The following is a 25,576-nucleotide window of genomic DNA, read 5'->3' as shown; positions in this document are numbered from 1 at the left end:
TCCACAATATGTGCGTTGATAACTGAGTATTTCAAATAAAAACGAGTAATAATTAAAAAAATATATTTGTCGTTTGATATGTGTCATTTTCATATACCAACCCCACACAATACTATGTAATAGCTGCTAGGAAAAAAGCACGCGAGAAAAACAATTGTCTCGCGTCGACAAGTCTGTTACATTATATTAATTTATGGTAATTCGCGCGGTGGCGAGTCGACAAAGACGAGCTGCTGCTGCTGCTGCTCGGTCGATGCTCTTCGGGTGGGATGTGCCTTATTATATTACATATTATATATGTGCGTTATATATATTGCACATATGGCTGATAATCTTGACCTTTGCCGTTTACGCATACTCACATACACACGCTCGCTCACCGCCCCGGCAGATTTTATCCGATTAAGTGCAAGACCCGAGACTGCCTCAGTCCGAGGCGACATTTCTTCCGTGTCACTCGCTTGCGTTCATTTGCATCGCGCTCATATATATGTGGGATTATTTCTCTGTTTATTTATGTATTTTTTGTAACGTCGCAAATTTGAGTTAAGACACGAGCGACGGTGATTCGACGAAGATCATTGAACATTGTGTCGAGCGACGAGTCTTGCGATCGATACCGCAATCCACATGAGCTGTGAGTGATCGTTAGAATTCGAGTAAAGGATCGACATTTCAAGTATCTTACGTAGTGAATGTGATTCGCCGACGATGGCTAGTGCAACTGTAATAAAGGGTGAGTCAAGTCTAACGATATTATTTTAACAACAAGATCTCGTAGTGAAGAAGTTATTATTTTTCAAAATGAGTAAGAAAAAATCAGCCTTTCGATTTATGATGTAAATTTTTCGAAAAATGTGTAATCAATAAATCTACAAAAAAGAGGTAATTTTCTTGCATCAGAAAATCATTATGCTGCAGTTTTAAATAACAGATTTTCTTCGTAAACACCGGCGATATAATACTCACGTTCTACGATTTATCACGAGTCTTTAAAATGTAATTTTTTTCAAGATTTTTATCTATTATCTCTTGCAGTGATTTTAAAGTTGTTAAGTTACGTTCGTAACGACGTATCGTTAAAGCTGCTGCGTGCGTATCGTTAAAATATCAAATTTTTAATGAGCCAGCTTTCACTTTTTCATGCCGTTTGCTCTACGTAATGTTGATGTTTGTTTTTTTTTTCTTTTTATATTGATAATTTGTGCATAACCAACACGTTTGGGTAATTTTACGTTTACTCGAGCTGTTAAAAATATACATTGACATACTTTTTCGTCTGCCTCTTTACGCTGTTAATTGCATTCGCTTTGCTGATAATGAACTTGGTGTTAATAATTATATATTTCCTGATAAAAAAAGATGGATCATCAGTCGTATGAACTTTATACGAAGAGACTTTGACTGATGATGATACAAAGGAATCGCGAGAGATAGAAAACGGAGAAACGAAAATCGGTAAACTTCGAAATTTCATTGACGACCTTTAAATAGCAACGTCTGGAATTTGAAGTAAAATAATTTCGTTTTTGAAGTTTAGCTAGTCAATCAATCATACGTTTATCAAACGAGCTGCAAATACAAAAGTTTAATAATAAACGCTCGGCGAAATAAACAAAACACGTTCTATTTATGAAACCGGCATCGGATTTTTCATAACAAGTCGTTTATGCGCATACGAACAGAGACGTATAACGATTCACAACAATATTCGCATCACGCAAAAGTTGAAAAACTTTCAAAACACGTGAATATCGTAGGCCTCGAGAAGTAAACATCGCTGGCGCGGATCATCATCGTGGAAGTAAAAAAAAAAGTCTCTCGGACGAAGCTCAGCGAAACTCGAACCGGTAATTGCTGTATTAACAGTAATCCGAGGAGAGTCTAGATCGTTATTCGCCTCGAAGAATGTTTCAAAGTCAAAAAAGTCTCTCTCTCTCTCTCTCCTTCCTTCTCTCTTTGAAGTTCTCTGTAGGGCAGTAACGGCAGCAGAGAAAAGGGAAAGTTTTAGCTTCCCCCCTTGACGTCGGCCAAGGAGGATCGTTTTCAAAGGGCACGAACATATGCTCAACTTCGTATACTTGAACCTCGCGAGGTCGCATACACACATACGTCAAACCTTGGAATATTATGTTGTGTGTGCCTTGCGGAATTTCATGAATCGTCGGACGGATATATGCGATGCTCGCTCGCTCGCGCGGATATCGCGTGCTTCCGCAAGCTCGGTAATAAGGCAGGCAAGCGAAAGAGAGAGAGCGAGAGAGAGAAAGTTTTCACGCGGCGACCTCCACAAACACACAAACACACGACCTGCCCTCCCCCATCATTCCGAAACGACGACGACGACGACGACTCAGCTGTGGTGTAAGTCCGCGTAATTGAGCTGCATACGCTGTTGCAGTTTGTTTGATCGAAGTCTCGCACCGTACCGTGTGTGTATATAGATGTACCATCGCGAGGTCTCTACATGGTATAAGAGAGACGATCGGCTTGCGCGCGCCCACCTTTGACGAACGCGCGTCTCTCGTCGCGGGGGGGCTTCTGCCGTTATACTCACTTTACTACGGTAGATCGTCGTCGTCGTCGACAGCTCGTCGTCGTATACCGTCGTGTGTGCTCGTAGCTTAGCCAGAGCTCAGTCAGTCGCTCGTCGAAGATCGTCGGCTCAGCACAGGTGGATCGACGCGACGACGCGTCTCAATAATAATAGAGCTTCTTAACGCAGGTACGTGCGTGATATAATTGTTATTACGATATCGATGCTGAATGTCTCGAAAGCTCGTCTCATTTTTATCGCCTAGGCACATCTGAACTTATGTGTATACGCGATCTCTATTTATTCGTTTTACTCGTTGTGCGTATGCGACGCGACCAGAGGCCGATGACCACGTGCGATGCGAGCTTTTATTGAGCAGCGCTCGAGCGAGCTTTGAAATTAACTCGGCTCTCGTGAGTGCGTGTATCAAGATATAATCTGACTTGCGATCGGCTCGCATTATAAGTAGCGCCGACAATGTCTGCGCCTCGAAGCGATGTGTCGTCGCCTAATACGAGAGCACATCGTGCGCTATTTTCATCGAGCGCGCGCCTTTCATCTTTTTGTCGCGCGAACTCTTTGGCCAGCAGCAAGCACTCGAAGCGTATAGCCGATGTACGCACGTACGAGCCGAACTTCGCTCGCCAAAGTTTTTAATTAAATTATTTCTGCGCTTTGATCGGCCCGTTTCGGATTCGTTGGAAATCGCATCGTCGTCGTTGTGATTTTACGCAACTCTTCGGGACGCGCCGAGTTTTTATTATCGTTTTATCACTCGCTCGTTCGTTCCACTGGGAATTCATAATTTTTGTGCTTCGAACGTAACTCAGAGATATCCTGAACGATTCCTTCGTCTGCGCTGCACGTGACATTCGAGTTAAACGAGTGAATACATAACGTATCCACATTTCAATCAATGAGACGTGCGCTAACGTAAATCTCGCAAAAAATTTGCGTATACGCGAGTGCACGAGTATACAACATACATATTTTACCGTTTCCATACTTTTTTTTATTGTATATATAGTAATAATAAATGCTGCACGAGAGATAAAAATATTTTTTTTTCTCATGCGTCATGCGTCGCAATAGAACTAACGAGATAAGAGAAGAAAGAGAGAATATTATTCGGTTTCGTGCATTAAAACACGATGTTTTAATTCACGTGTACATAGCGTATTTTTCCGCTCGCGTGCCGAGTTACAATAGACGAAAAGTTTCGTCGAGCGCTCGTTGATACCGCGATGTACGCAGCACTTTCGAGGCTCTTTAAAGCGCCCAAAAACCCGATATAGGTCGGTGGAAAGTAATTTCGCGCGGAGAGAAGCATTGCCTAATCGAGGAAACCGATCTCTCGATCGACGCGGATGTGTATTATTATGTTTTCATCGACGCGCGGCTAAACGATGCAGTCATACTATCCGTAAAGAGAATAACTTTGAAAACTCGTTTGAACATCGTTTAATTTCTTACTCTTTTTCGTCGTGTGTAAGGAAGGAAATCAGAAGTTATATCGAGATTTCGTGCGATCGCATATAACGTCGATTCAAGGCCGCGCGCCGAGTCGCTCTCGATTAATAAATAAAAAAATTAAGCGATTGCATGAATAAGTGAATCGATCCCAAACACAGACTTTACGTACTTTTTTGTAAGGCCATGCTCGTGTAGGTGGTGTCAATGGTTAAGTCTCGGTTTTTGTACACTGTGTGCTATTATATTATGCCCTAATGCCAATTTTGTTACACTCGTGTAACGAGGTGACGCTTCGAATGAGCATTCGATAACATAATAGGTATAAATCTTTCCTCGTGCGGTAGATATAAACTTGTATAATGTTAGTTATTTACGGCTAGCAATTATTGTCCAATAAAGTAAAAAAATGATAGATTTTGACATTTCAAAGCCGTAACGCGTGTATCGGAGCTCGAACGATTGTGAAAACCTGTTTGGGCGATGATGATAATTTTTTTTACGTACGATTTTTCCACGATTTTTAGGATGCCCGAGGTCGTTCCCGGCCTATACGAGTGTAAAGACATTACGGGCTCATATTTCAAAATACCCGCAGCTTTGCCACTGTTTGTCGATAGGTATAATATATATATATAATATATCACATCGGAGAGAGTCAACACGCAGAGTGAAAAGGGGGCCAAGTGCAAAAAAGAGCCGCATACACGATGTATGACCTTGATCGAGGGAATCGGTTGAAACTTGGCCTATAATACCGGAACTTGAATTTTCAAAGTAAGGAAAAGACTGATCTGACGTTGACGAGCGTGCGAATCTTGTGTATCCGTGTATCAAGTGCAACGTACTCCATGAAGCTCCGTAATATATACGAATGTGTGTTAGCTGCGCGTATACTCGCGATTCGATCGCGAGCCGATCGATATTCGTGCGTGGGCGGCGCGGTATTGAACTCGATTCGACAGAACTTGAGCTTTCCTTTATAAGTCGATAAATTGTATGTGAGCGTACAAGTGCCATAGGATGGCTACAAGCGCTTCTAATTTGTTTGTTCAATTTCGATACCTGTCACACTGCCCGATATCTCCCTCGAGGGGTTTGTTTTTCTTGCACCGTCCGACATTTGACAATTGCAAATCAAACTCGTGGACTCTCGAAAGACTATATGTACATAAAGCTTTGTACAGCGCGCAGCAACGCCACCAAACGGTAGAAATACCCCGCGTGGTGTGATTCGCACTCTCTGCTGCTGCTGTGTGCGGCGCAGGACATGACGCTTAGCTCGTGTATGTATACACGATCGAAAAAGCAGAGAGACAGAGTGCTAATACTGGCACTGTAGCGCAGTGATATTATAGAGCTCTATGTGTATGTGTATTCTGCGCGCGCTCAAATTTTGCTCTTCTCTCTCTCTCTTTCTCTCTTTCTGGCATTTCGCACACTGCCCCCGAACTCCGAAGTCAGATAGGTGTTAGCATTCGAGAAGTCAAAACTGCGCGCCTGGTGTCGTCGCTCTTCGCAACAATACACACACACACGCTTGCAAAAAAAAAACTCGCACGCACGATTTTTGAGCTCCGTTTTTCTAATTTCTTCGCACATCGGCAGATATCCTTGGAATCGGCAAGAAGGCCAGTAACGGCAACAATCCAAGAGTCAAGAGCAGCAGCAGCAGCAGCATCGGCGCTACGGACGCTGTGCAAGGTCACCCGCGACGCGACGAAGACAAGGTGGACGGCCCGGTGAAAACGACGTTGGCTGCTGCCGCCAGTTGCAGCAGCACCAGCAGCCACAGCATTGAGAGCCAGCAGCGAACAACGAGAGGCAGCAGCCGCAAGCGCAAAATGTGTGACAGCCAAGCAGGACCCGATTCCTGCTGTCTGTCGCTGCAGAATGGAGCCGTACAGCCGCTTCTAACCGGTAATTTATTACAAAATACCTGCCGTATGATGACATTTTTAGAGCATCGTTGCTGCTGTATAACCTACAGTCGATGAACAGCGCAAATCGGAGTTTTTTCTTGGTTGACGCAAGAACTATAATTTGCTCGCTATTTTCATGAATGAAATCATGTTTATTTTTCTAATGATGCATGTTCTATTCGTACTTTGGCTGTTTTTCTTTCGATTCTGATGCAAAAGTACGGTGTTTACGATAAGACAAAAATCACGACGAAATATAAGTTTGCAAACACGGAGAGAAAGACGCTTTTATTATTACGCCATCCACGGCGCGAGCGCACGCGTGTTGTGTAACATGAGCCGCTTCTTTGCTCTCTAGGACGGTCGATGACACTCAATACCATTTTTGCCGCCAAATTTGAATTTTTGTTTTTGTTTCTCGTCCCACGCAGATCTGTACCAAATAACGATGGCCTACGCCTACTGGAAGAACGGCAAGATGAAGGATCACGCCGTCTTTGATTTGTTTTTCCGTCGGAATCCTTTCCATGGCGAGTTCACCATTTTCGCCGGGCTTGAAGAGTGCCTCAAATTCCTCGACAAGTTTCGTTACACCGACAGCGGTGAGTAATACTTTTTTTGGTTTTCCCATGTAACGTTTTGTTGACTTGTCCATTAAAATACCTTGTTGTAATTTTAGACATCGAATATCTTAGATCGACCATGCCGACTTCGGTTGAACCAGAATTTTTTGACTTTTTGAAAAGTCTTACTGCTAATGATATTTTGTTGTATGCTGTCGAAGAGGGATCGGTAGTGTTTCCAAGGTAATTGCATTTTACCTCTTCCACCCTTGCTTTTACTTTTTTTTTGTAATTATTCAAATTTCTTTTCTTATTTTCAGAGTACCACTTTTGAGAGTCGAAGGACCATTAATCATGGTGCAGCTTTTGGAAACAACTTTGTTAAACTTGGTCAACTTTGCAAGCTTAATGGCTACAAATGCAGCTAGATACCGAATGGTAGCTGGAAAATCTGTATCTCTCTTGGAATTTGGTTTACGCAGAGCTCAAGGGCCTGATGGGGGTTTGAGTGCTTCAAAGTACAGTTACATTGGTAGGAAAAATGATACCTTCAATTATATTTTATTTTGCCATGAACTTATTCATATTTATTAACTCATTATTAATTTTCCCCAAAGGTGGCTTTGATGGAACTAGTAATGTTCTTGCTGGAAAATTATACCAAATACCTGTCAGTGGAACTCATGCTCATGCATATATTATATCATACACTAGTTTTAATGATTTACACACCAAGGTTTGTATAAATATATTTTTCTAACTATGAATGTTTTGAAACGTCTAACTTTTTAAACCCAAGTGAATATCAACAAGTTGAACTATTTTTATAACTCTTAATTGATAATCATATTTTTAGATGCTAGCACATAAAGATACTGGAGAGGAAATAGATATATTGGAACTAGCTTGTGAATATCGGGATCAAATTGCTACAGATGTTGGTGCTATAGCATCTGAAGCTTCTGAAGGAGAGCTTGCGGCTCTTATTAGCTATGCCATAGCATTTCCAGATGGATTTATGGCTTTAGTAGACACTTATGATGTAAAAAGGTAACATATTATTACATTATATATCAATCTTTCTTCTTCACTCTTTCTAATTTATTTATCTTGTTGACTTCGTTATTCTATGAAATGTCTACTTTAGTCCAAACTGAATTCATTAAAAACACAACGTTTCTCAATGCTTGTATGTGTAACATGATGAAAATATAAACTAACTTCTTGTGTTTTGAATTATCTTATTACCTTTGGTAACTTATGAGAGATTGTCGACGTTTGAAAAGTTTAGTTTTACGCGAAAAAAAAGAAACCATTACCGAAGCTAACAAAAGTGTGTTTATAGTGTAACGTCAGCCAAGCGGCAAGCAAATGTAGACAGCCTAAAACTAACGAAAAAAGCTCTAACTAACGGCAATAATAAGATATCTCGTACTACTGTCGCGAAACACGATTCAAATTTATCAGCCGGATCGACTTGGTCTGACAAGAGCGGCTTATTAAGACACGATGAATTGGGTGAGCTCTACGTAAGGTACGATCACGTGGGTACTTTTCACATTAATCAATGTGAGAATATCATTGCTACATTAGGCACATTAAAAAAAAGTAAAAAAGAAGCGAGAGATCGATATAGAATGCTCTCCAATAACATAAGCAAAAGACTCACTATGCATCATCCACTCATCCAGCTGCTTTAAAGCATGATTTTGATACTCAAAAATGACGTAAATTTTTGTCTGAAACGTCATTTTCCAACTATTGCTATTCAAAGTTGAAGACTCAAGCATGATGATTTTTCATTTTCAAACATAACGTTTTCTTTAAAATTCGAGACTGATTTTTACAAAAAACATTGCCTTCAATACTAATATCCTTGTTCAGAAAAAGCGACCTTATGACGTGCCCTCCCCAATTCAACGTTTGCTTTTAAAAAAATACTCTATATATTTTAAGCAGGTGGTCAAGTACAAATTTAAATACTTCATGGACATTCAAATTTGTATTCGATTCTAAATGAAATATAAATTTTAAAACAAGCATTTGAAGCGCAGTTTTGAAACCGATTAATTGCACTTTACTCTGAATATACAATTTTTCAATTTCATGCCTGAAAGACAAATCTACTTGTATAATAACACTATGCTTGTTACAAAACGCTTATTAACTTTTCATGATTTCAAGTGAAAATGATACTTTATGCTTTTTATTAACACTAATTGCTATTGAAATTCATTTCAAAATGTTGCTATTAGCTGGCATTATTAGTGTCTGGTTTACTTGCACTTTCACAGTATTTAAAATGTTTACTTAATTTTTATTTTACAGGAGTGGTTTGTTAAACTTTTGTGCAGTAGCTCTAGCTTTGCACGATATTGGTTATAGAGCTATTGGAATAAGAATAGATAGTGGAGATTTGGCTTATTTAAGTCAGGCTGCTAGAGAAATATTCTCTAAAATTGCTAAAAAATTTGACCTACCATGGTTTGCAAAGCTGACAATTGTTGCTTCTAATGACATCAATGAAGAAACTATTGTCAGTCTGAATGAACAGGTATGCATAACTTTATAAGAAACTTATAATTAAAATTTATAAATAACATTATTTCTTACTCACAGAATCATAGGATAGACTGTTTTGGTATCGGGACGCATTTAGTAACATGTCAGAAGCAGCCAGCCTTGGGTTGTGTTTATAAATTGGTTGAAATTAATAATCAACCTAGGATAAAGTTAAGTCAGGAAGTTGGAAAAGTAACTATGCCTGGTAGAAAAGCTGCCTATCGATTGTATGGAGCTGACGGACATGCATTAATTGACTTACTCCAAAGAGTTGAAGAAGATGCTCCAGAAGTAGGACAAAAGATTTTATGCAGGCATCCTTTTGAAGAGTCAAAAAGAGCCTATGTAATTCCATCAAAAGTAGAGGCTCTCCACAAGGTATGCAATCGGATATTTCAGTATTAAAATAGTAAAGTATCAATGTATTAAATTTGATTTTACAGTTGTATTGGGAAAATGGTAAAATCTTGTACAAACTCCCAACTCTTCTGGAAACTAAAAACAGAGTAAAGGAATCATTAGCAACTCTTCGTAATGACATTAAACGAAATCTCAACCCCACACCATATAAGGTATAACAGAAAATATCAAATTGTTCATTATAGAATATTATACTTGAATGCATAAATGATGAAATTGGCTTTTATTTCTATATAGGTATCAGTCAGTGACAACCTGTACAGTTTTATTCATGATTTATGGCTCCAAAACGCTCCAATTGGAGAATTGTCTTGAATATTCATGAATGTACTTACCAAGACAATTTTTTTTGGTCTTACTACTCTACAGACATATTCTATTGAAGTGGAAGGTAAATTGTAAATTTTAAAAATAATGGAGTTAACAGAAATATTGTGGCTTGATAGTAGGACAAATTATCCTTATATAGGGGGCCTTATAAAAAAAATGTAATTAGTAGTAGGTTTTATGGCAGTAAAATGTGTTATTTTTTGTAACTCATATTCATGTGATTTTGGTAACTTATTGTACAAAATTCAGATCAATATTACATACTAACGTTTGTTGAAGCTGTTAATTTTATGTCATGTATTTTTATAGAAATCTTTGGTCAAATCTTTGACAGATGAAATTATTTTATGTAGATTTTACAACCAAAATTAACTAAAAATATGAATTTATTACGATTATGTAAAATAAATGTAATATAGACATGTAGTTTACTACAACATGTACAAATTTATGTTGACGGCTATTATTTTTAATAGTAAGTTAGTACATGTTAGTATTGTGATAGTAATTGTTGACTATTATGATTATAATGTGCATATTTGAAAATTGTTAGTCTTACATCAATTATATTGATGTAAGAATATTTCTCTGAAGTTAATGATTTTTTATACTTTTCACGTAAAATTATACATTCCTATTACCTTATTTTTTATCATCGTCTAAGGAGATGTGCATAATCCTGTTGTAAAGATTATTCTATTTGTTACAATAATTTGTTTATTTAAATGTAGAGTTTGCATAATAAATATTGTTATCATAAAATTCTGTGTTTCTTTTATCTACCCAAATAGTTCATGGAAAACTCATAGTAATCTTATCCCTGTACATTGATAATAATGAAACATTAAATGAACTACTGAGATTTTAATTAACGTTGAATTTTCTGTACTTCTTTGATCTATCTAAACAGCTTATGGAGAACTCATACAGAAATCTTATTCCAGTACATTGATAATGATGGATCATTAGATGCACTGATGAATTATCATTAGCATTGATAAGAGTTGATTTAGAATTGATTTTGAATGACGGCAAAATAGTGATAAGTAATAAGTATGTGTCACTTTATTACATTAAATTTTTATTTACAAGAATGTTGATCACACATACATCTCAACAATACTGTGCAATAATAATACAACAATATATTTTGAATAAACACTTAAAGTAAACAATTTACAGATTATTTTCATATGAATAATATGAGGAATAGCCAACCTCGTGGCGATCCGAGTTTTTCTTGTAAACAAGCTCTAATGAATATCCTCGGGATTGAACATACCCTTGGCGCGACGCAGAATCGAGTCCTTGGACGCGTCGTAGGGATGATCCTTGCTCGGTATCTCCAGCACAGATGGAATGGGCTGAGTGTGGCTGTCGATCACGTGACGAATCATCTCGGCGATGTTTTGATTGATCAATATGATGTCGATGTCGTCGCGCTTGATGAAGCGCTTGAACGTCTCCTCGATCTCGCCGACGGCCGTGTTCTTGTCGACCACCATGAAGTTCGAGTGGCGATGTTTATTGATCTCGCCCACGCCACCGAGGAGGAAGCCCACGCAGGTGTCCTCGTCGCCGATCACGGCCAGGAGTTTTCCCTTGCCAGCTGAGTGCAGAGACATGATTTGCGATGTGGTGCTGCGTGTGTTTTCTTCACTGGAGAATCGACGAATGCACGTAAATGCGCACTACCGTGTGTATCGAAGCTTAGAGCGAACAAGTCAGAGTTCACGCGAGCGTCGTTTATGTAGCTTGGCTTCGGGCACGGCCAAGATCATGTGACACACTAGCAGAACGAAGCACACCAGCTGAGCATGTGATCTCGTCTCGTGCTTCACTCACACTCTCGGGGCAGCAGCAGCGATACAATTTTCAACGTGCGACGATGCCTCGTTCTTTTCGTGGAATAAAATAAAAGGTTTTTAATTCACTGGTTATGCGACCGTATATGCTAAAGAAGTCAATTTAAATACCATACAAATAGGCGTCTGCTGAAGGAGTCCAGATCGAATTCTGGCTTGTAATGATGCGACGAATAGTCGTGAACGGCCAAAACTGACAACTTTGCGCGTGTGCGTGTATAGACTGGAGGATGCTTGTCAGTGGCTTTTAATGGCCTGCGAGTGTGTGGGGGTAATGCAGTCGGCGCAGTGCTCCGAACGCAGCATTGAATGAGTCGTCTGCTTCGTCAAGTTTCCCATGAGAGGCTCTGCGATCGTTTCGTGTCGTTCTGAAATCCGTTCGATGCATTAAGAATTGCGCGCACTTCGAATTCCGATTCACGTTTAAATATCAAATTTCAAAATTTTTCATTGATAAAATTCACTCGTTGCGAGAATATTGCTTTTATTACGGTACGCGTATTATTAGCTATTCCGAAAATCCTTTTATTATTGAATGATGCTGTAAAACCAAATGTATTCTCAACTCTGCCGACATAAGATAATGGTAGCGGAATGAATTGCAATTTTCGTTTAGTGCAAACCCAGCACAGTCGCGAAATGAAACTTCATTCCCTTTTACAGTACAAACGTACCGATACCACTTAGAGTCTACCATCATACAGTTGCAAAGTTGCACTGACGTGCACAAACACAGACAAAGGCTCACCGCTCAAGTAGATTCGCTGAGATTTGGCAAGAGTGCAGAAGTGGCAGCACCTATATAGGCAACAACTAAAGCGGTTCTGGATGTAACAAACACACTAAATAGAGTGAACCAAATCGGAGTGCAGAGAAGCGCTTTCAATCAGTGATTAATAAACAAAAAGTACTCGATTTGAGTAAAGTATTGCTTAGGATTAGTGTTGACCATTCGCCGATTATCATCGGTACTCAGGTAATTCTTACTTGTAATCTATATTTCAATAAAATTTAAGTCTTTCAAGACTTAACCTTTCTTCGGAAAGAATTCACTTTCTAATCTTTCATTCGCTTGTTTTCGTAAACATTCTTTTGTCTTTTATTTTTTTATTGAAACTGTTTTTATTGAGTGACTCAAAAATTCAGAAATATAACAAGTAACAAGTGTATTAGAGTAAGTCTGGGATACATTTTATAATCTATGAAATCAAACTTTGTGATTGAAATGTTATTTCAGCATTTTATTCTTTTTGAAAAGTATAAAAATTCTAACAGTTGTAACTATTTGTTACAGTATTAAAAATGAATAACCCAGGACGACTTCTGAAGGATCCAGCTACGGCTGCATGCCGTATTTTTATTGGGCATCTACAAACAGAAGAGATGAATCGCCAAGAGCTGGAGGATCATTTTTCAAAATATGGCAACATAGTTGGTGCTGTATTGAATCGTGGATTTGGTTTTGTTCAATTCGAAGATGAACAATCTGCTCAAAATGCAATCAAAGGTGAAAATGGTGCTATGTTCAAAAATCGAAGAATAGGTATGTCTTTTTATAATGTTTAAAATTTGATTATTTAATATTCTTGAATAAAATTGATACTAAATTTTTCTGCAGATGTCAAGCCTGCCACAAAAAATGCTCCAGGAGGAATGGGTGGAAATATGGGTGGTGGCATGAATCAAGGTGGTAACAACCAAGGGGGTAATAACATGGGTGGATTTGGTGGCAACGACTCCTTTAATAATAGTTTTGGCAAAGGAAATAACTTTAACAATCCTAATTTTGGAGGTGATAACCAATTCAATAGAGGACCAATGGGTGGAAAAAACACTTTCAATCAAGATCAAGATGATCCTTTTGACAATGGTAATTCATTCAACGTGAATAAAAGTGGCGGTCCTCCTTTTGGAGGAAACCGTCCAGGAGGTCCTGGCATGAGAAACCAAAATGATCCAGAAACCATGGGTCCTGGAGGTCCTGGAAACATGGGAGGTCCTGGAAACATGGGAGGCCCAGCAAGTATGGGAGGTCCAGGAAATATGGGAGGCCCTGGTGGACCTGGTGGCAGAGGAAGAAAATCGCGGAAAGGAGGACGAAATCAGAATGATTCATTTGGAGATGAAATGGGAGCAGATATGGGTAAAGGAATGGGCGGTCCAGGTATGGGAAATCGAATGGGTGGAGGTATGGGAGGCAGAATGGGCGGAGGTATGGGAGATCCGATGGATAATCGCGGAGATATGGGACCGAACTTTCGTCAAGGTATGGGTGGGCCAGATGGTAATATGGGCGGTGGATTTAGAGATAGAAGTCCATTGAGAGGACCTAAACGAATGGAAGATAATCCTTTAGCAAACTGGGAAATGAATAAACCTGGACCTGGTGGACCTGGAGGACCTGGAGGTCGTGGAGGACCTGGTGGGCGTGGAAACTTTGGAGGTTTTGGAGACTCTAAAGGCAGTCGATTTGACGATTTTAAAGGTCCACCAGGACCACAAGGAGGAAGAGGAATGGGTGATATGGGCCCTGGGCCACGTGGACCCAATTTTGGGTAAGTACAGTAGTACTTTTTTGTTTTACGTTTTATCTTTTAAATATATTTGTCATTAACTTTTTTTTACTAGACCTGCACCAGGACCAGTTAGTGAATACCCCTCAGTTGCTGCTGAGAAAAATGATTGTGAAATCATTGTTGTAACTAAAGCATTAACGTAAGTAATTTCGAATAATATGTTAAAGATAATAATGAATTAATAAAAACTGAAAAAAAATTTTTAGGGAATATGCTGAAATCATTGAAGCAAGATTGAAAAAATTAGGACTGACAGTGGATTTGCTTTTCCCCAATGAAGATGTTCCGTTAACAAGAGTACTTGGAAATATTGCAAGCAGAGGCTGTTTGTATGCTATTGTCATTGCACCTACAAATAAAGAGCATCGTTCCTTGACCTTAAATATTTTACATGGACTGCCACAAGGTAAATAAATTTTGATATTAATTTTTGTCTTAGTCTCTGTGAATCTCTATGAATTTATTTATTTTGTATTGCACAGAACACAGAAACATGCCAGTAGACGACGCTATCAATCTAATAATGCGTGATTTTAACAACTATAAGTGTGGAGGTCGCAGTGTTCCATCAAATGTACCTTCGGCGCTCGATCGTCATCCTGATGCTATTCAAGTTTTGCTGAATATGTTAGCTGACAATTTACAATTAACAGTACTTCAGTATGAGCGTATTATCAAATACTTGGAAATGAGAAGAGAAGAGCAAGTTCAGATTGAACTTGGCGAGGATGCCAAGAACTTGGGTCCTACATTAGTTAGCGATCCAAAACAGGCTGAATTGCAGTCCAGAATTTTGAATATTCTAAATAGCAATAAAACCAGTACCAACTCGTCCACTCCTAATACAAATGTAACCACGACAGCGGTGCCTAGTCCAGTTCCACCGCCGATATCAGGTAAACTAACAACGATGACGTAATGAAGCGAGTTTTAAATGTTAATTACTGTGGCTTTAAATAGTTTAGTCGATCTAATTCATCGCGACTCTTTACAGAATTTTTAATAATTTACAATTAACCATAGCGAAGTCGTGATAAATATGTGGCAAAAAGGAGCTAGCCAGTTGCAGAGTTCTCGAAAATTTCAATGTTACTGATAATATAATCTCAACAATTTTTCCTTTCCATGAATCGCGCTTTGGTGAATATTAAGTATTTATATTCACTTCTTTCATCGATCAGTTATTAATGACGCGTATGTTTGCACTTTTTTGCAAGAATTTCGTGAGTATTTACTGATTCGATTTTCTTGGAATTTTGACAGGTGGAATTATTTCGTTATATTGAAATGTTCCAAGAATATAATATTCCTATTTTAGAATGAATCTATTCAATGATGAGCGTACATTCTGTAAAGCGACTTGGTCATAATTTTTGCTGTGCTTTGAAATTATGTTTATATTTCGATGCAATCAGCTTTCGGTTTTCATTGGTGATTTTATAAATAAAACTGTACATTTTGTGCAGTTTTATGGCGTTATTTATGTTTGAGAAAGCAAAATCATTTCAAGCTATTTTTTATAGCAATGAAATTGAAATTTTTTTATAATTATAAGGCGTCGCTCAATTCGTAATATCGTTATATATCGGTACGTTTTACGTTCGACGGTAATATTTAATTTATGACATTTAAATTTCATTACAAGTTATTTTACTTTATTGGTCATGAAATTTCATAACGAAAATCGGTAATGATAGCAGAAAACTTGTTTGAGATCGAATAGGTCAGCTTTTTTGTTGAATTTTACTATAGAGTATATTTACGTAATCTCGATTTTTCCTATTTGTGAACAATTTATTTGTTGTTCACATAGGATGTATAGGTTCGGTTTTAAACTTGACAAATAATCACTATCGATCGTGATGTTCATGTTATTCGCGATTTTCAGCTAGGGGTTTAGCTGTGGCATTGTTGGTATTTGCCGGTTTTATAAAAATATTTCACAAGCCACAGTATTTTTATGAAATTTTACGATCGCACTGTCTTTCTTTTTGACTATGTGTGTTCGAAAAAACAAACTTTCGTCTTCATTTCTCATTTTGAGAATTTGAAAAAAGGCTGCTTTTTTCAAATTTATTTCAATCGAATATTCGTTTCGCGTTTCGTAGTGATAATGTAGCGCGATGATTTGTTTTTTATTAATATTTTGAGACACGGCAAAGTAAGCATAAACATATTGTTTCTTACTTTTCACACTGTTTGTGTCGATAGTTTTCTTTTAGACGAAAGTGCGAACGTCAGTCGTTAGTTTCACGGGAAACCAAGTGTTTTTTTCCGAGTTGACAGTGTACAATTTCGAGAGTTATAAAAAATAAATGTAGAAACAACAGGTGTTGTCATAAGTTTATTCAAACTTTTTCATTTCTAGGACTTTAAAAATGTTAACAAATTAATATTTTCTTCCTCAGCGGTATCGACGAGCACGACCAATAACACAACCTCGAATTCGACCACAAGTACGGTGACGCCGTCGCCCTTACTGAACGACCCCACCGTCCAGAAGGCACTCGACAGTCTCATACAGGGAAATTTATTGAAAAACATCGGAGACCAGCCTAGCAACAACACCCCGACGTCGTCGGCCCCGCTCTTCGCTGCTTTCCCCAATATTAATAGATTTTAAAATTATAAATTTATAATTTAATTATACATAAACAAATAACGTATTACAATTCCGGTTTACATTTATACATAATCGTGTATAAACCAAATGAAAAAGATTAGCTGTGACTTATATTATGTAACCTCTTTTAATAAATGCTACATTGCCTCAGATACAATTCAAGTCGTTGTTTTTTTTTTTTTTTGGCTTTTTGTACTTTTGATGAAGATGTCCATCCACCAACTCAATCATCGAGGAGTGAAGAATTAATTTTTTTTTCTTTCGTCTTTTTGCATGAGTAATATCTTTGAATGTACACTTTTAACATAAAAATCAAGACATAGACAAGACACAAACAAGTTACTAATGTACATTTCGACATGTCACATTAATTCAAGGAACTGAGTTTCGTCAAATTCAAAAGTAAGTACAATTTACTTATCATTATCCTTTGCATCCAATTTTTATCGAGTTTATGGATCTAAAAAAGAAACATGCGAATATTACTTCAAGTACTAAAAAAAATTTGATTGTTGCAGTAGCGAATAAGCACGAAGCGAGAAGCAGTAAGAAGCAATTCGATCATTATTGTTCAGCCTATAAATTTCTATAAAAGCATCGTTATAGGAAACAGTAGGCAGCGTAAGCTGAAAGCCAGAAATGCGAGCATTTATTTTTTGTAATAAGAAGCCTCCTGAAATTTACCGAGATAGTAGCTCTTGAGATACTGGACAGCGTGGACGATCTCCTCGCATGGCATCTTGGCCTCGGCGTAGAGCACCTCGAGGATGCTCTTCACCGCGTCGATGTCGTACTTGTCGGCCAGCAGCCTCTGCCTGTAGGGCTTGAGCTTGTCCACGAGCGGCCGATTGGTCTTGGCGATGGAGCCCACGTGATTGCGCAGTATGTCCAGGTAGATGGGCCAGTCCTCGGCGCAAGCCTGACAGTCGCAGTCGAAGAAGTACGACTCGGCCATCTTCCGTCGGCGCTCCGAGCGCCCCATGTACTGATAGCCGCCTCCGTAACAGGTGAATATCTGGTCGCCCGGCTTGATGGGCTCGAGGGCTCGCGTGACCATCTGCAGGCCGAAGTAGTGGCGAAACGTGTTCGGGCAGCACGAGTGATTGAGCAGGCTGGCCGTGACGTAGAGGCCCGAGCCGACCTTCACTCCTGGCTCTTGTTGTACCTGTTGTCGTTTTTTTTTTTTGGTGCACGGTAAGTATGCGTATAACGAGTAATTATTTGACTCTTTCAGATACGTTCAGCGCGACTCACCGAGAACGAATTGGACGATATGATGACGCAGCTGCGAAAGACGATGGCGGCACAGAATACCATATCGTCGTCCTTCTCGGCGAGATCCCTCAGCTGCTCGGCCGTGTGCGTCGTGTCCTGGAAGAATTTCGTCCTCAGGGCCAGAAGGATCACGGCCAGCGCCGATATGCAGGAGAAGGCGCTTATCTCGATCGGCGGCCTGACCGGCAGATTGGTCGCGAGGCTCAGAGCGCACCTCGCGCTCGCGCTGTCGAAGATACCCGCGTCCGTGAATCCTTGCTTTCTTTTGTCTGCGAAATAATAAATGGAATTCGAAACGACAAAGTGTGATGTTTTTATTCGAAATCATACCCATACCAGGATTTTTCTCAGCTTCGAGGCAGTCCTTGCGAAGCTCGTCGATAGCTCGGCCGCTCTTGGTGGCGATTATCAGCATCCTCGTGATTTTGGTAAGTATCCTGATTTTGTCCTTGTCGACGTTGAGCAGCTTCGAGAAGACTGCGTGTATGGGACACTCGAGCTGGTGGGCCAGCTGCCAGGCGTCGCGCATGCACTTCTCCGAGCAGTACTGGGCTATCGGACAGTGCGGACAGGAGATGAGATTGAAGCTGCGCGTCAGGCAGTGATGACAGTGGGTGTAGTATCTGCGCTCGTAAACGATGCTCGGGTAAGTTGATTCATTTCGTTATTATTATTTATTTTTAGGATTTCGCAGCTCTTTCATCGATCGACTCACTTCTCACGGTAAATAACGTAGGCGTAGGGATTCTCCGTGAGGATGATGTCGCCGGCCTTGAAGTGCTGCGTGGCCACCAGGTGCCTGCCGTACTTCTCCGTGTAGACGATCGTGGCGCCCTTGCTGAGCGCCGGCACCTCGTCGTTCGCGCCGTAGGCCAGGGCCAGCTCGCCTTCCTCGACGACGTATCTCGGCGGGCCTCGCGAGCTCTTGCTCATCATCTCCTCCAGGCTCTCCTTCACCAGGCCGTCGTCGCTGCTGCTGCTGCTGACCGACCTCTGCGACGACTTGTCGCTGCTCTTGCCATCCTCGATGATGTTCTTGATCAGGGCGTAATCCTTGAGCTCGCTGCCGTTGCCGCCGGTACCGTTGCTGGTGGTTTTGCTCGAGTCTTGTGGCTGAGGAGGAGCCCTCGGCACGCTGGCCGCCGGCAAGTCGTTCATGTTCTGATCCTTGCCGCTGCAGAGCTGTCGGAGCGACGCGACCGCCTTGACCGCGCGCTCCTTGAGCTTGATCCTCTTGTCCTCGGGATAGCCGTGGCCGAGCGCGGCGTCGATGTCGATCAGGCACTCGCGATAGAGCTGCTTGCGATAGAGAGCCGCCGATCGGTTGGCGAACGCCAGGCCCATCGACTCGCGGCTCTTGGCGAACGCCAGGCTCATCGTGTACTTCTCGATCGCGTCGTCGTCGTCGCCCGACACGAAGCTTTGATTACCTGGAGGTGAGCAATTATATGTTCGAATATCTTTTATCTTTCAGGAGATGTCAAAGCCAGCGCAATGAGATATTTTTTCAAAAATGTCGTTGCATTGGCTTTGCTATTCGTCAAAGTGTTTTTTCGATTTACGGTGTAAAGCGCGAAATAATACAATAAATCATTTAATTTACCGTTGTATTTTTATTTAAAAAAAGTACCTCATTACCCTACATTTTATGATCCTAATATATCAATGATTTTTATTTACAACTTAACAAAATTGAAACATTAAATTCTGGGTATGAATAAATTTAAAAACATGTATTCAAAAAAAAGAAACAATTTTGAACGACCATTTCAATCATCGTTCGATACTGTGTAATAAATATCCGAAAATGCGATCTCTCATTCGCGATCGCTCGGTAATGTATTTCATGCCCTTTTAAATGCGATGAAAGATATTTTAATGTTATAATAGTTTAAAATAAGCTCGCAGCTCTTGAAGCTACAGAAATCGTGTGATTCATGCAGCTTTTGCATATTATTTTTACTCGTGCTTTTGCACTTTCATCATCATGTAAGTAAATGCACAGAACATTTTCGTACGTCACTGCAATTAATGTCGAAAAACTGATATTTCTCAAAATGCTGGAGATGGAGAGATGTGATATAAATTATGCCCGTCGAAAGTTATTTTATTAAACTTTTTTCTCAGTACTTTTGCGTAATTTTACGTATGTGTTTCGATTTGTTTTTTTATTCAAATACAACTTAATATTATGCAATAAATACATTTAAAAAATGAAGAATATGTTATTTCTTTCAATAAAAAGTATAATTAATCTTAAAATTGTATTCTCACCTTCTTCCCGAAACTTTGCCGAATCTTTGTCATTTTTCACTTCGGCTACTAAGGGTGGCATATTTGATTTGATCATATTTTTCAATACGTAGCCTACCAAAGCTTCGCATTCCTTTTGCATCCCATATCCTTTTGTATTGTTTTTTTTCACTGCCAATATTTTTTCCTTGGCGATATCCATTTTCCGTCGTTGTTTTTAACTCTGTCAACTATTAAAAGGTAATTATGTGATAAACGCCGAACAGCACTGTCAACACTTTTACAATCACTTCATTTTTTTTTCTTTTTTTACTTTAAATCTTTTTATTCGCAAAAATAGAATATCTAAAAATGATTATTTAAAAATTCAAACAATCAAATATAAACTACTCAATCAAAAATGTTCACAACAGCCGTACGAGCGATCGTAATAAACTTAACGAGCATCGAAACGAACTGATTGATCGAGGCACGATCGGCCGCCGAAGCTAAAAACCGGTGCAATGCCCACGCAGAATTTACTGCCGTATAAGTTGATGCTCTAACAAGTTCCTAAAAAGCCTATGCGGGTTAGCGGCGATTGTATACTAAATTAGCTGAGGCCTATTGATGCACTGAGAAGAACTAAAAGCCACGAGGTGAGACTAAAATTACCTCGTACATACGTATATGCAAGAAGAGAGACTCGAGAGAAAGAGAGAGTAAGAGAGAGCAAAAGGGTGCCTCGCATCCTATGTATGCAGCTCGTGCATACATTGTACCAGTGCACTACTAGTACAACCTTTTGCCGGCGTCGACTGCAACGTAACATACGGCCATCGGTTCGCAACGTTTCAAAGATGTAATATCATGTTAGGCCTCTCCGAATCGTAATATTGAAAATGAACGGGTCGATCAGTCGGTGATTGCTGCAAAATTTTAATTATCCTATTTTTACCTGTTGAACCACTGGGAAGAAATTAAAAAAAGTCGCTCTTAAATAATTACACATTTCTTTTATTATAAACGTGATTTTAAAAATTTCAAAAGTACATTACTTTACTTATATACAAAATTAGTTTTATGACGGTGATGCATAAAAATTAATGTGAATAATATTGTATGAAAAATACAGTTCGTTTCCAGTTTTAAAATTATAATAGCGGTGATGTTGACGGTATACTTGCATGCTCGGTTAAAAATATCTTTAGGTACATGATTAGTTCACGATTATGTACACATTCTCACAGGCAATTTTTTTGCATCTCAATCCACAGTTTATATTTTCGATCTTGTTTCATTGATTAAAACATGTAATAGACTGCATTTCTATTCACGGGTCAGATGATTGGGAAAAATTAATCTTTTGCACAGCCATAACAGCTCTTGACATTATCTGACGAGACATTAATTTTTAAAAGTTAAACAAAAAGTCGTTTTCATGTAAAATATTTGGTATGAGTTAGCAAAGAACACAGGGGTTGCTTGAACTTATTTTAGAAAGTCATTCTTTTAAAAACCTTTCAATGATTCTTTTCAATTTCTCAAGAATTTTTTTTCCTGCAAATAACAGAAATACTTTGAAACTTGAGAAATAATTAATTATCATATTTAAAAGTGTAAAATGAAAAGAATTTTTGTAAATTTAAGCGCCCTCTGTTTCCTTTAATATTATGAGTATGTTTTAATGAAATAATGGTTCATTGAAAAAATTGTCAAAATTCCAAAAACGTAGAAATCCATCAACATCAGTTTATTAGTATCAAACAATCATCTGTTATCCGAAATGTCGCGTTTAAAATATCCCTGCAGTTTGAAGTACAACTCATGTAAGCATTGATTCTTGCAAGGAAAAATCATTAGAATTAAATAAATTCAATTACATCCAATTATGCAGCCCATAAATTTTTGTTTCAATTCCTGTCACGCACTTTACAGCTTAAAATAGTGTAAGTTTAATAACTGCATTCTTTTAAAATATACAATTATTTCTTTGGGTTATAAATATATAGATTTTTTTTTAACTGTTTTCACCCTGACCACATCATTCATTTATGTAAAAAGTCACTAATATTCATACTCTGTATAGTCTTTTCAAGTTTCAGTTCATTACTATTATTTTACATTGCTAATATTTTCAATGTATCTTAAAACTATTTTCACAAGAAGCCCTCTTATGGAAAAAAGAAACAATTATGTACAAATTTCATTTTTTTTTCAATTCATTCAAACTAGGGTCTAAAATTCATTATACTTATACATAAATAATTCTTTGCTAGAAATGGTGCACTTCATATTTTACACAATGAAATTATTATGTATTCAAAGAACATATTTTTATCAGAGTATTTTTGAACCATAGCTGTTAATATTTGCTAGTGATGAAATTTAAAATTTTAATTCGTTATATAATCGATTTGAAAATTTCATTACATAGATTTCACGTGAACTGATCATTCACGTTATTATCGAGGCACTTGTTGAGTGCACAATTTGAGTATTTTATCTATATGCTAAAAGTAGTTATTATCAATTAAATACTGTAAAAAATTTTATTTTTTGACAACTAGTCACAGTATTTTAAAAAGTAGAAGAATATTTATCAGGTAAGTTTGGATTTATGTGCTGGAAAATTGATACTATTTTCTATAATTCTACCAAATAACTATTGTATTATTAGTAGTGCTTCTAAAAGATTCAAATTATTTTTCATAGTAGTATAAAAACTTGAATATCGTTTGCGTTTAAAAAAATTAGTTCCATAAGGTTTTCATCATTGTGTAAATATATTGATGTCAGATAAGTATTTATCATTGCCTATCTAGATGAGATGCAGCTTACCTACTTGATGAAAATAAATTAATTGTACTACCTGGATTGCGTTTCCTTACGAGACGTGCTGCTACTAAAAATTAATAAACAATTAATTAGTTAATATAACATTTCAATGTAGTTGTTTTGAATACTTACTACTGGCATCTTGTGGAGTTAAAGGTCTGTCTATTACTTTTTGTAAAACTTGCATCCATTGGATTCTATCTTCATTAGCTTGAGCAGATAAAAGGTAAGTTCTGTCAGGCGTTTGGAGTGTAAAAGAATAACCTTGATCCCGAGCACCTGGTGGAACACCCATTTTTATAGCATAGCCTTCAGATGTATGACCTAAAAATATTTCTCCTTTTGGATTGGCATCCTGAATAAATGAAAATAAAATTTCAAGATAAATATTAGAGGTATAAAAAACACTAATATGATTATCAATAAATTTAATAATTTAACCATAGGATCTTCATGGTACATCAACTTTCGTCCATCTAACGTGAACCATCTCTTCTTATAAGTATCACTGGGTCTAGGTCCAGTTTTCCACAGAAATCCTTCTTTAGGAAAATCTTTTGTCAATTGACTCAGTAAATCCTGTTCATTAGCACCTGGATATGCAACTTGGAGCCTGTGCAATTTTGCACAACGAATTGCCAAGTACCAATTTGTTATCACTTCAGATTCATCGTGGTAAACATAAATGTGTCTTGTAGTACCATCTTTCAAAAATGAAATTTGCAGACTATTTTGATTTCCAGTTTTAGCAGGAGCAAATGACACATTCAGCTCTGATATTCGCAATACTGCTTTTGGTTCCTTATAAAATAAATTGTAAAAACTGAATTAATATAATTTAAAGTATAATTATAAGTATATAGATATTGGTAAAATTGGATACTGACTTTATTCTCCTTAACATAATACTTCAAAGTATCATCAGCTTCATTGAGTACAAATTTACGTGGTTGATATTTGGGATCCTCTTTTCCTCGTTTCATAAGAAAACCCTCCATGAATCCTGAAACATAATGACTTTGTCTTTCTGGATGACAAAACTCTTCCCTCTCATATTTTGCTCGAATCCACTGTTCAATTAGTACACTGAAAATTTCATACAAATTTATATTTTCTGAGAATAATGTATTTCATAATTATTTATTTATCTTACTCTGGAGAATCTTGATTAGGTTTCCTGTAACATGATGGTACCCTTTCTTCAAAATGTAATTTAGATGCTACATTTCCAACCTCTCGTACTCTGCTAACTTGAGAGTCTTCCCACTTATCAAGTGTAATATGTTTTACTTTTGAAATATGAGTTCCCATAGAACGATGTACTCCAGCACATTTTGTACATATAAAAATTCCTATATTGTAAGATGCCCATTCTGGATCTGTTGAAAGTATTGAACATGATAATCCAATTAAATACATATTACATGTTCTAAAAAAGTAACTACTGCTACATAATGCTTAAAATGATTATGACAACTAATTGAAAAAACAAACATCAACTTAATTATTACAATCAAATTAAAAAATTATGGGTGTAGTTTCAGAAAAGTATTACAATCGTATGAATCATCGAAAAATTTGAATACTAACTGTAACTGTGCGAGCTACAAATAAACAAAGTACGGCTTGTTGATCAATAATAATGACGTACACGAAAAGAAGAAAGCTAGTTAATAAATCGTATCGTAGTTAATAGTTCTGAAGCGAACCCAAATGCATGAGCAATTTTAAATGAATCATGTCGCAAGTAGATATCGAGCCGAAAGAAAAACAATGAAGTCACGCGCAGCTGATCGCTTCTTCTCGTAGGCGAGAAAACTCCGAGTTGGAATGTCGGATGGTTTTGAAAGAAAAACTAATGATAGCTGAATGATAAATCTTACTTTTGGCTCCGCAATCGGCACAAATGTTATTTCCAGGTTTTTTTAAAAGGTCGGCTATTAACTTTTCGTTGGGGTCCGCCATCTTGCAGGCACACGCTAGCAATGTCAACTGTCAAGACTGTATAGTGTATCAATGTATACATGCTAGGGTATATAATATATATATACATAAAACTCGCCGCTCGCTCTGTTGTGCCGCCGAGCATTGTGTGTCTCTTTAATGATAATAACTTAAGTAAAGGGCTGCCAACTGGAGACAAATATAATTAATTCAAATTAAAAATTGTTATAAAGATGGGAAAGACACGGAAAAATATTGGATATAAGATAATTATTACATTCATGGATGTTGTGAAAACATAAAAATCATGTTTATACTACAAATTCATAAAAATTAATGGAAAATGAATAAATTATTCACAAAAAATTTATTAAAAAGTAATAAACATTTTTATTCGTTATTAACAACTGTAGTATATCT

General features: G+C 37.9%; 5 protein-coding genes across 8 annotated transcripts; 2 read left to right on the top strand and 3 right to left on the bottom strand.

Annotated features, from left to right (window-relative positions):
* The first annotated feature begins 471 nt into the window (after positions 1–471).
* On the top strand, positions 472–10,520 carry LOC106651827 (nicotinate phosphoribosyltransferase-like). 3 transcript variants are annotated; one of them, XM_014370493.2, is made up of 12 exons: positions 472–736; positions 5,615–5,926; positions 6,360–6,530; positions 6,608–6,734; positions 6,812–7,023; positions 7,109–7,227; positions 7,348–7,541; positions 7,837–8,025; positions 8,820–9,045; positions 9,111–9,431; positions 9,497–9,625; positions 9,711–10,520. In XM_014370493.2, exons 1-12 carry the CDS (start codon positions 712–714, stop codon positions 9,786–9,788), a joined length of 2,103 nt encoding a protein of 700 aa, XP_014225979.2. In that variant the 5' UTR covers positions 472–711; the 3' UTR covers positions 9,789–10,520. The 3 variants fall into 3 exon arrangements, with proteins under 3 accessions (XP_014225979.2, XP_014225980.2, XP_014225981.2); XM_014370495.2 differs by lacking the exon at positions 472–736 and adding an exon at positions 2,630–2,725; XM_014370494.2 differs by lacking the exon at positions 7,837–8,025 and having other exon boundaries at positions 483–736.
* A 323-nt stretch (positions 10,521–10,843) lies between these two features.
* LOC106651863 (V-type proton ATPase subunit F) lies at positions 10,844–11,966 on the bottom strand. 2 transcript variants are annotated; one of them, XM_014370549.2, is made up of 2 exons: positions 11,780–11,966; positions 10,844–11,701 (listed from the first exon to the last, which is right to left on the bottom strand). In XM_014370549.2, the coding sequence occupies exon 2, from the start codon at positions 11,426–11,428 to the stop codon at positions 11,057–11,059; it is 372 nt and encodes a 123-aa protein (XP_014226035.1). In that variant the 5' UTR covers positions 11,429–11,701; positions 11,780–11,966; the 3' UTR covers positions 10,844–11,056. The 2 variants fall into 2 exon arrangements, with proteins under 2 accessions (XP_014226035.1, XP_014226036.1); XM_014370550.2 differs by having other exon boundaries at positions 11,785–11,966.
* A 371-nt stretch (positions 11,967–12,337) lies between these two features.
* On the top strand, positions 12,338–17,024 carry LOC106651946 (uncharacterized PE-PGRS family protein PE_PGRS54-like). The gene is made up of 7 exons (XM_014370655.2): positions 12,338–12,644; positions 12,963–13,211; positions 13,287–14,223; positions 14,297–14,383; positions 14,451–14,650; positions 14,727–15,140; positions 16,653–17,024. Exons 2-7 carry the CDS (start codon positions 12,971–12,973, stop codon positions 16,865–16,867), a joined length of 2,094 nt encoding a protein of 697 aa, XP_014226141.1. The 5' UTR covers positions 12,338–12,644; positions 12,963–12,970; the 3' UTR covers positions 16,868–17,024.
* Positions 17,025–17,105: 81 nt separating this feature from the next.
* On the bottom strand, positions 17,106–20,701 carry LOC106651947 (SET and MYND domain-containing protein 4-like). Its single transcript, XM_023462626.1, has 6 exons — positions 20,417–20,701; positions 18,858–19,572; positions 18,479–18,765; positions 18,122–18,411; positions 17,552–18,032; positions 17,106–17,327 (listed from the first exon to the last, which is right to left on the bottom strand). The coding sequence occupies exons 1-6, from the start codon at positions 20,595–20,597 to the stop codon at positions 17,320–17,322; spliced, it is 1,962 nt and encodes a 653-aa protein (XP_023318394.1). The 5' UTR covers positions 20,598–20,701; the 3' UTR covers positions 17,106–17,319.
* Positions 20,702–21,464: 763 nt separating this feature from the next.
* LOC106651948 (arf-GAP with dual PH domain-containing protein 1-like) lies at positions 21,465–25,299 on the bottom strand. Its single transcript, XM_014370657.2, has 7 exons — positions 25,096–25,299; positions 24,366–24,591; positions 24,100–24,298; positions 23,654–24,013; positions 23,345–23,567; positions 23,247–23,279; positions 21,465–21,770 (listed from the first exon to the last, which is right to left on the bottom strand). The coding sequence occupies exons 1-7, from the start codon at positions 25,175–25,177 to the stop codon at positions 21,733–21,735; spliced, it is 1,161 nt and encodes a 386-aa protein (XP_014226143.1). The 5' UTR covers positions 25,178–25,299; the 3' UTR covers positions 21,465–21,732.
* Positions 25,300–25,576: the final 277 nt, after the last annotated feature.

This window comes from Trichogramma pretiosum, unplaced genomic scaffold (assembly GCF_000599845.2).
Source record: "Trichogramma pretiosum strain Unisexual culture from Peru unplaced genomic scaffold, Tpre_2.0 scaffold11, whole genome shotgun sequence".
NCBI lineage: Eukaryota > Metazoa > Arthropoda > Insecta > Hymenoptera > Trichogrammatidae > Trichogramma > Trichogramma pretiosum.
This window is presented reverse-complemented; position numbering and strand designations above follow the sequence as displayed.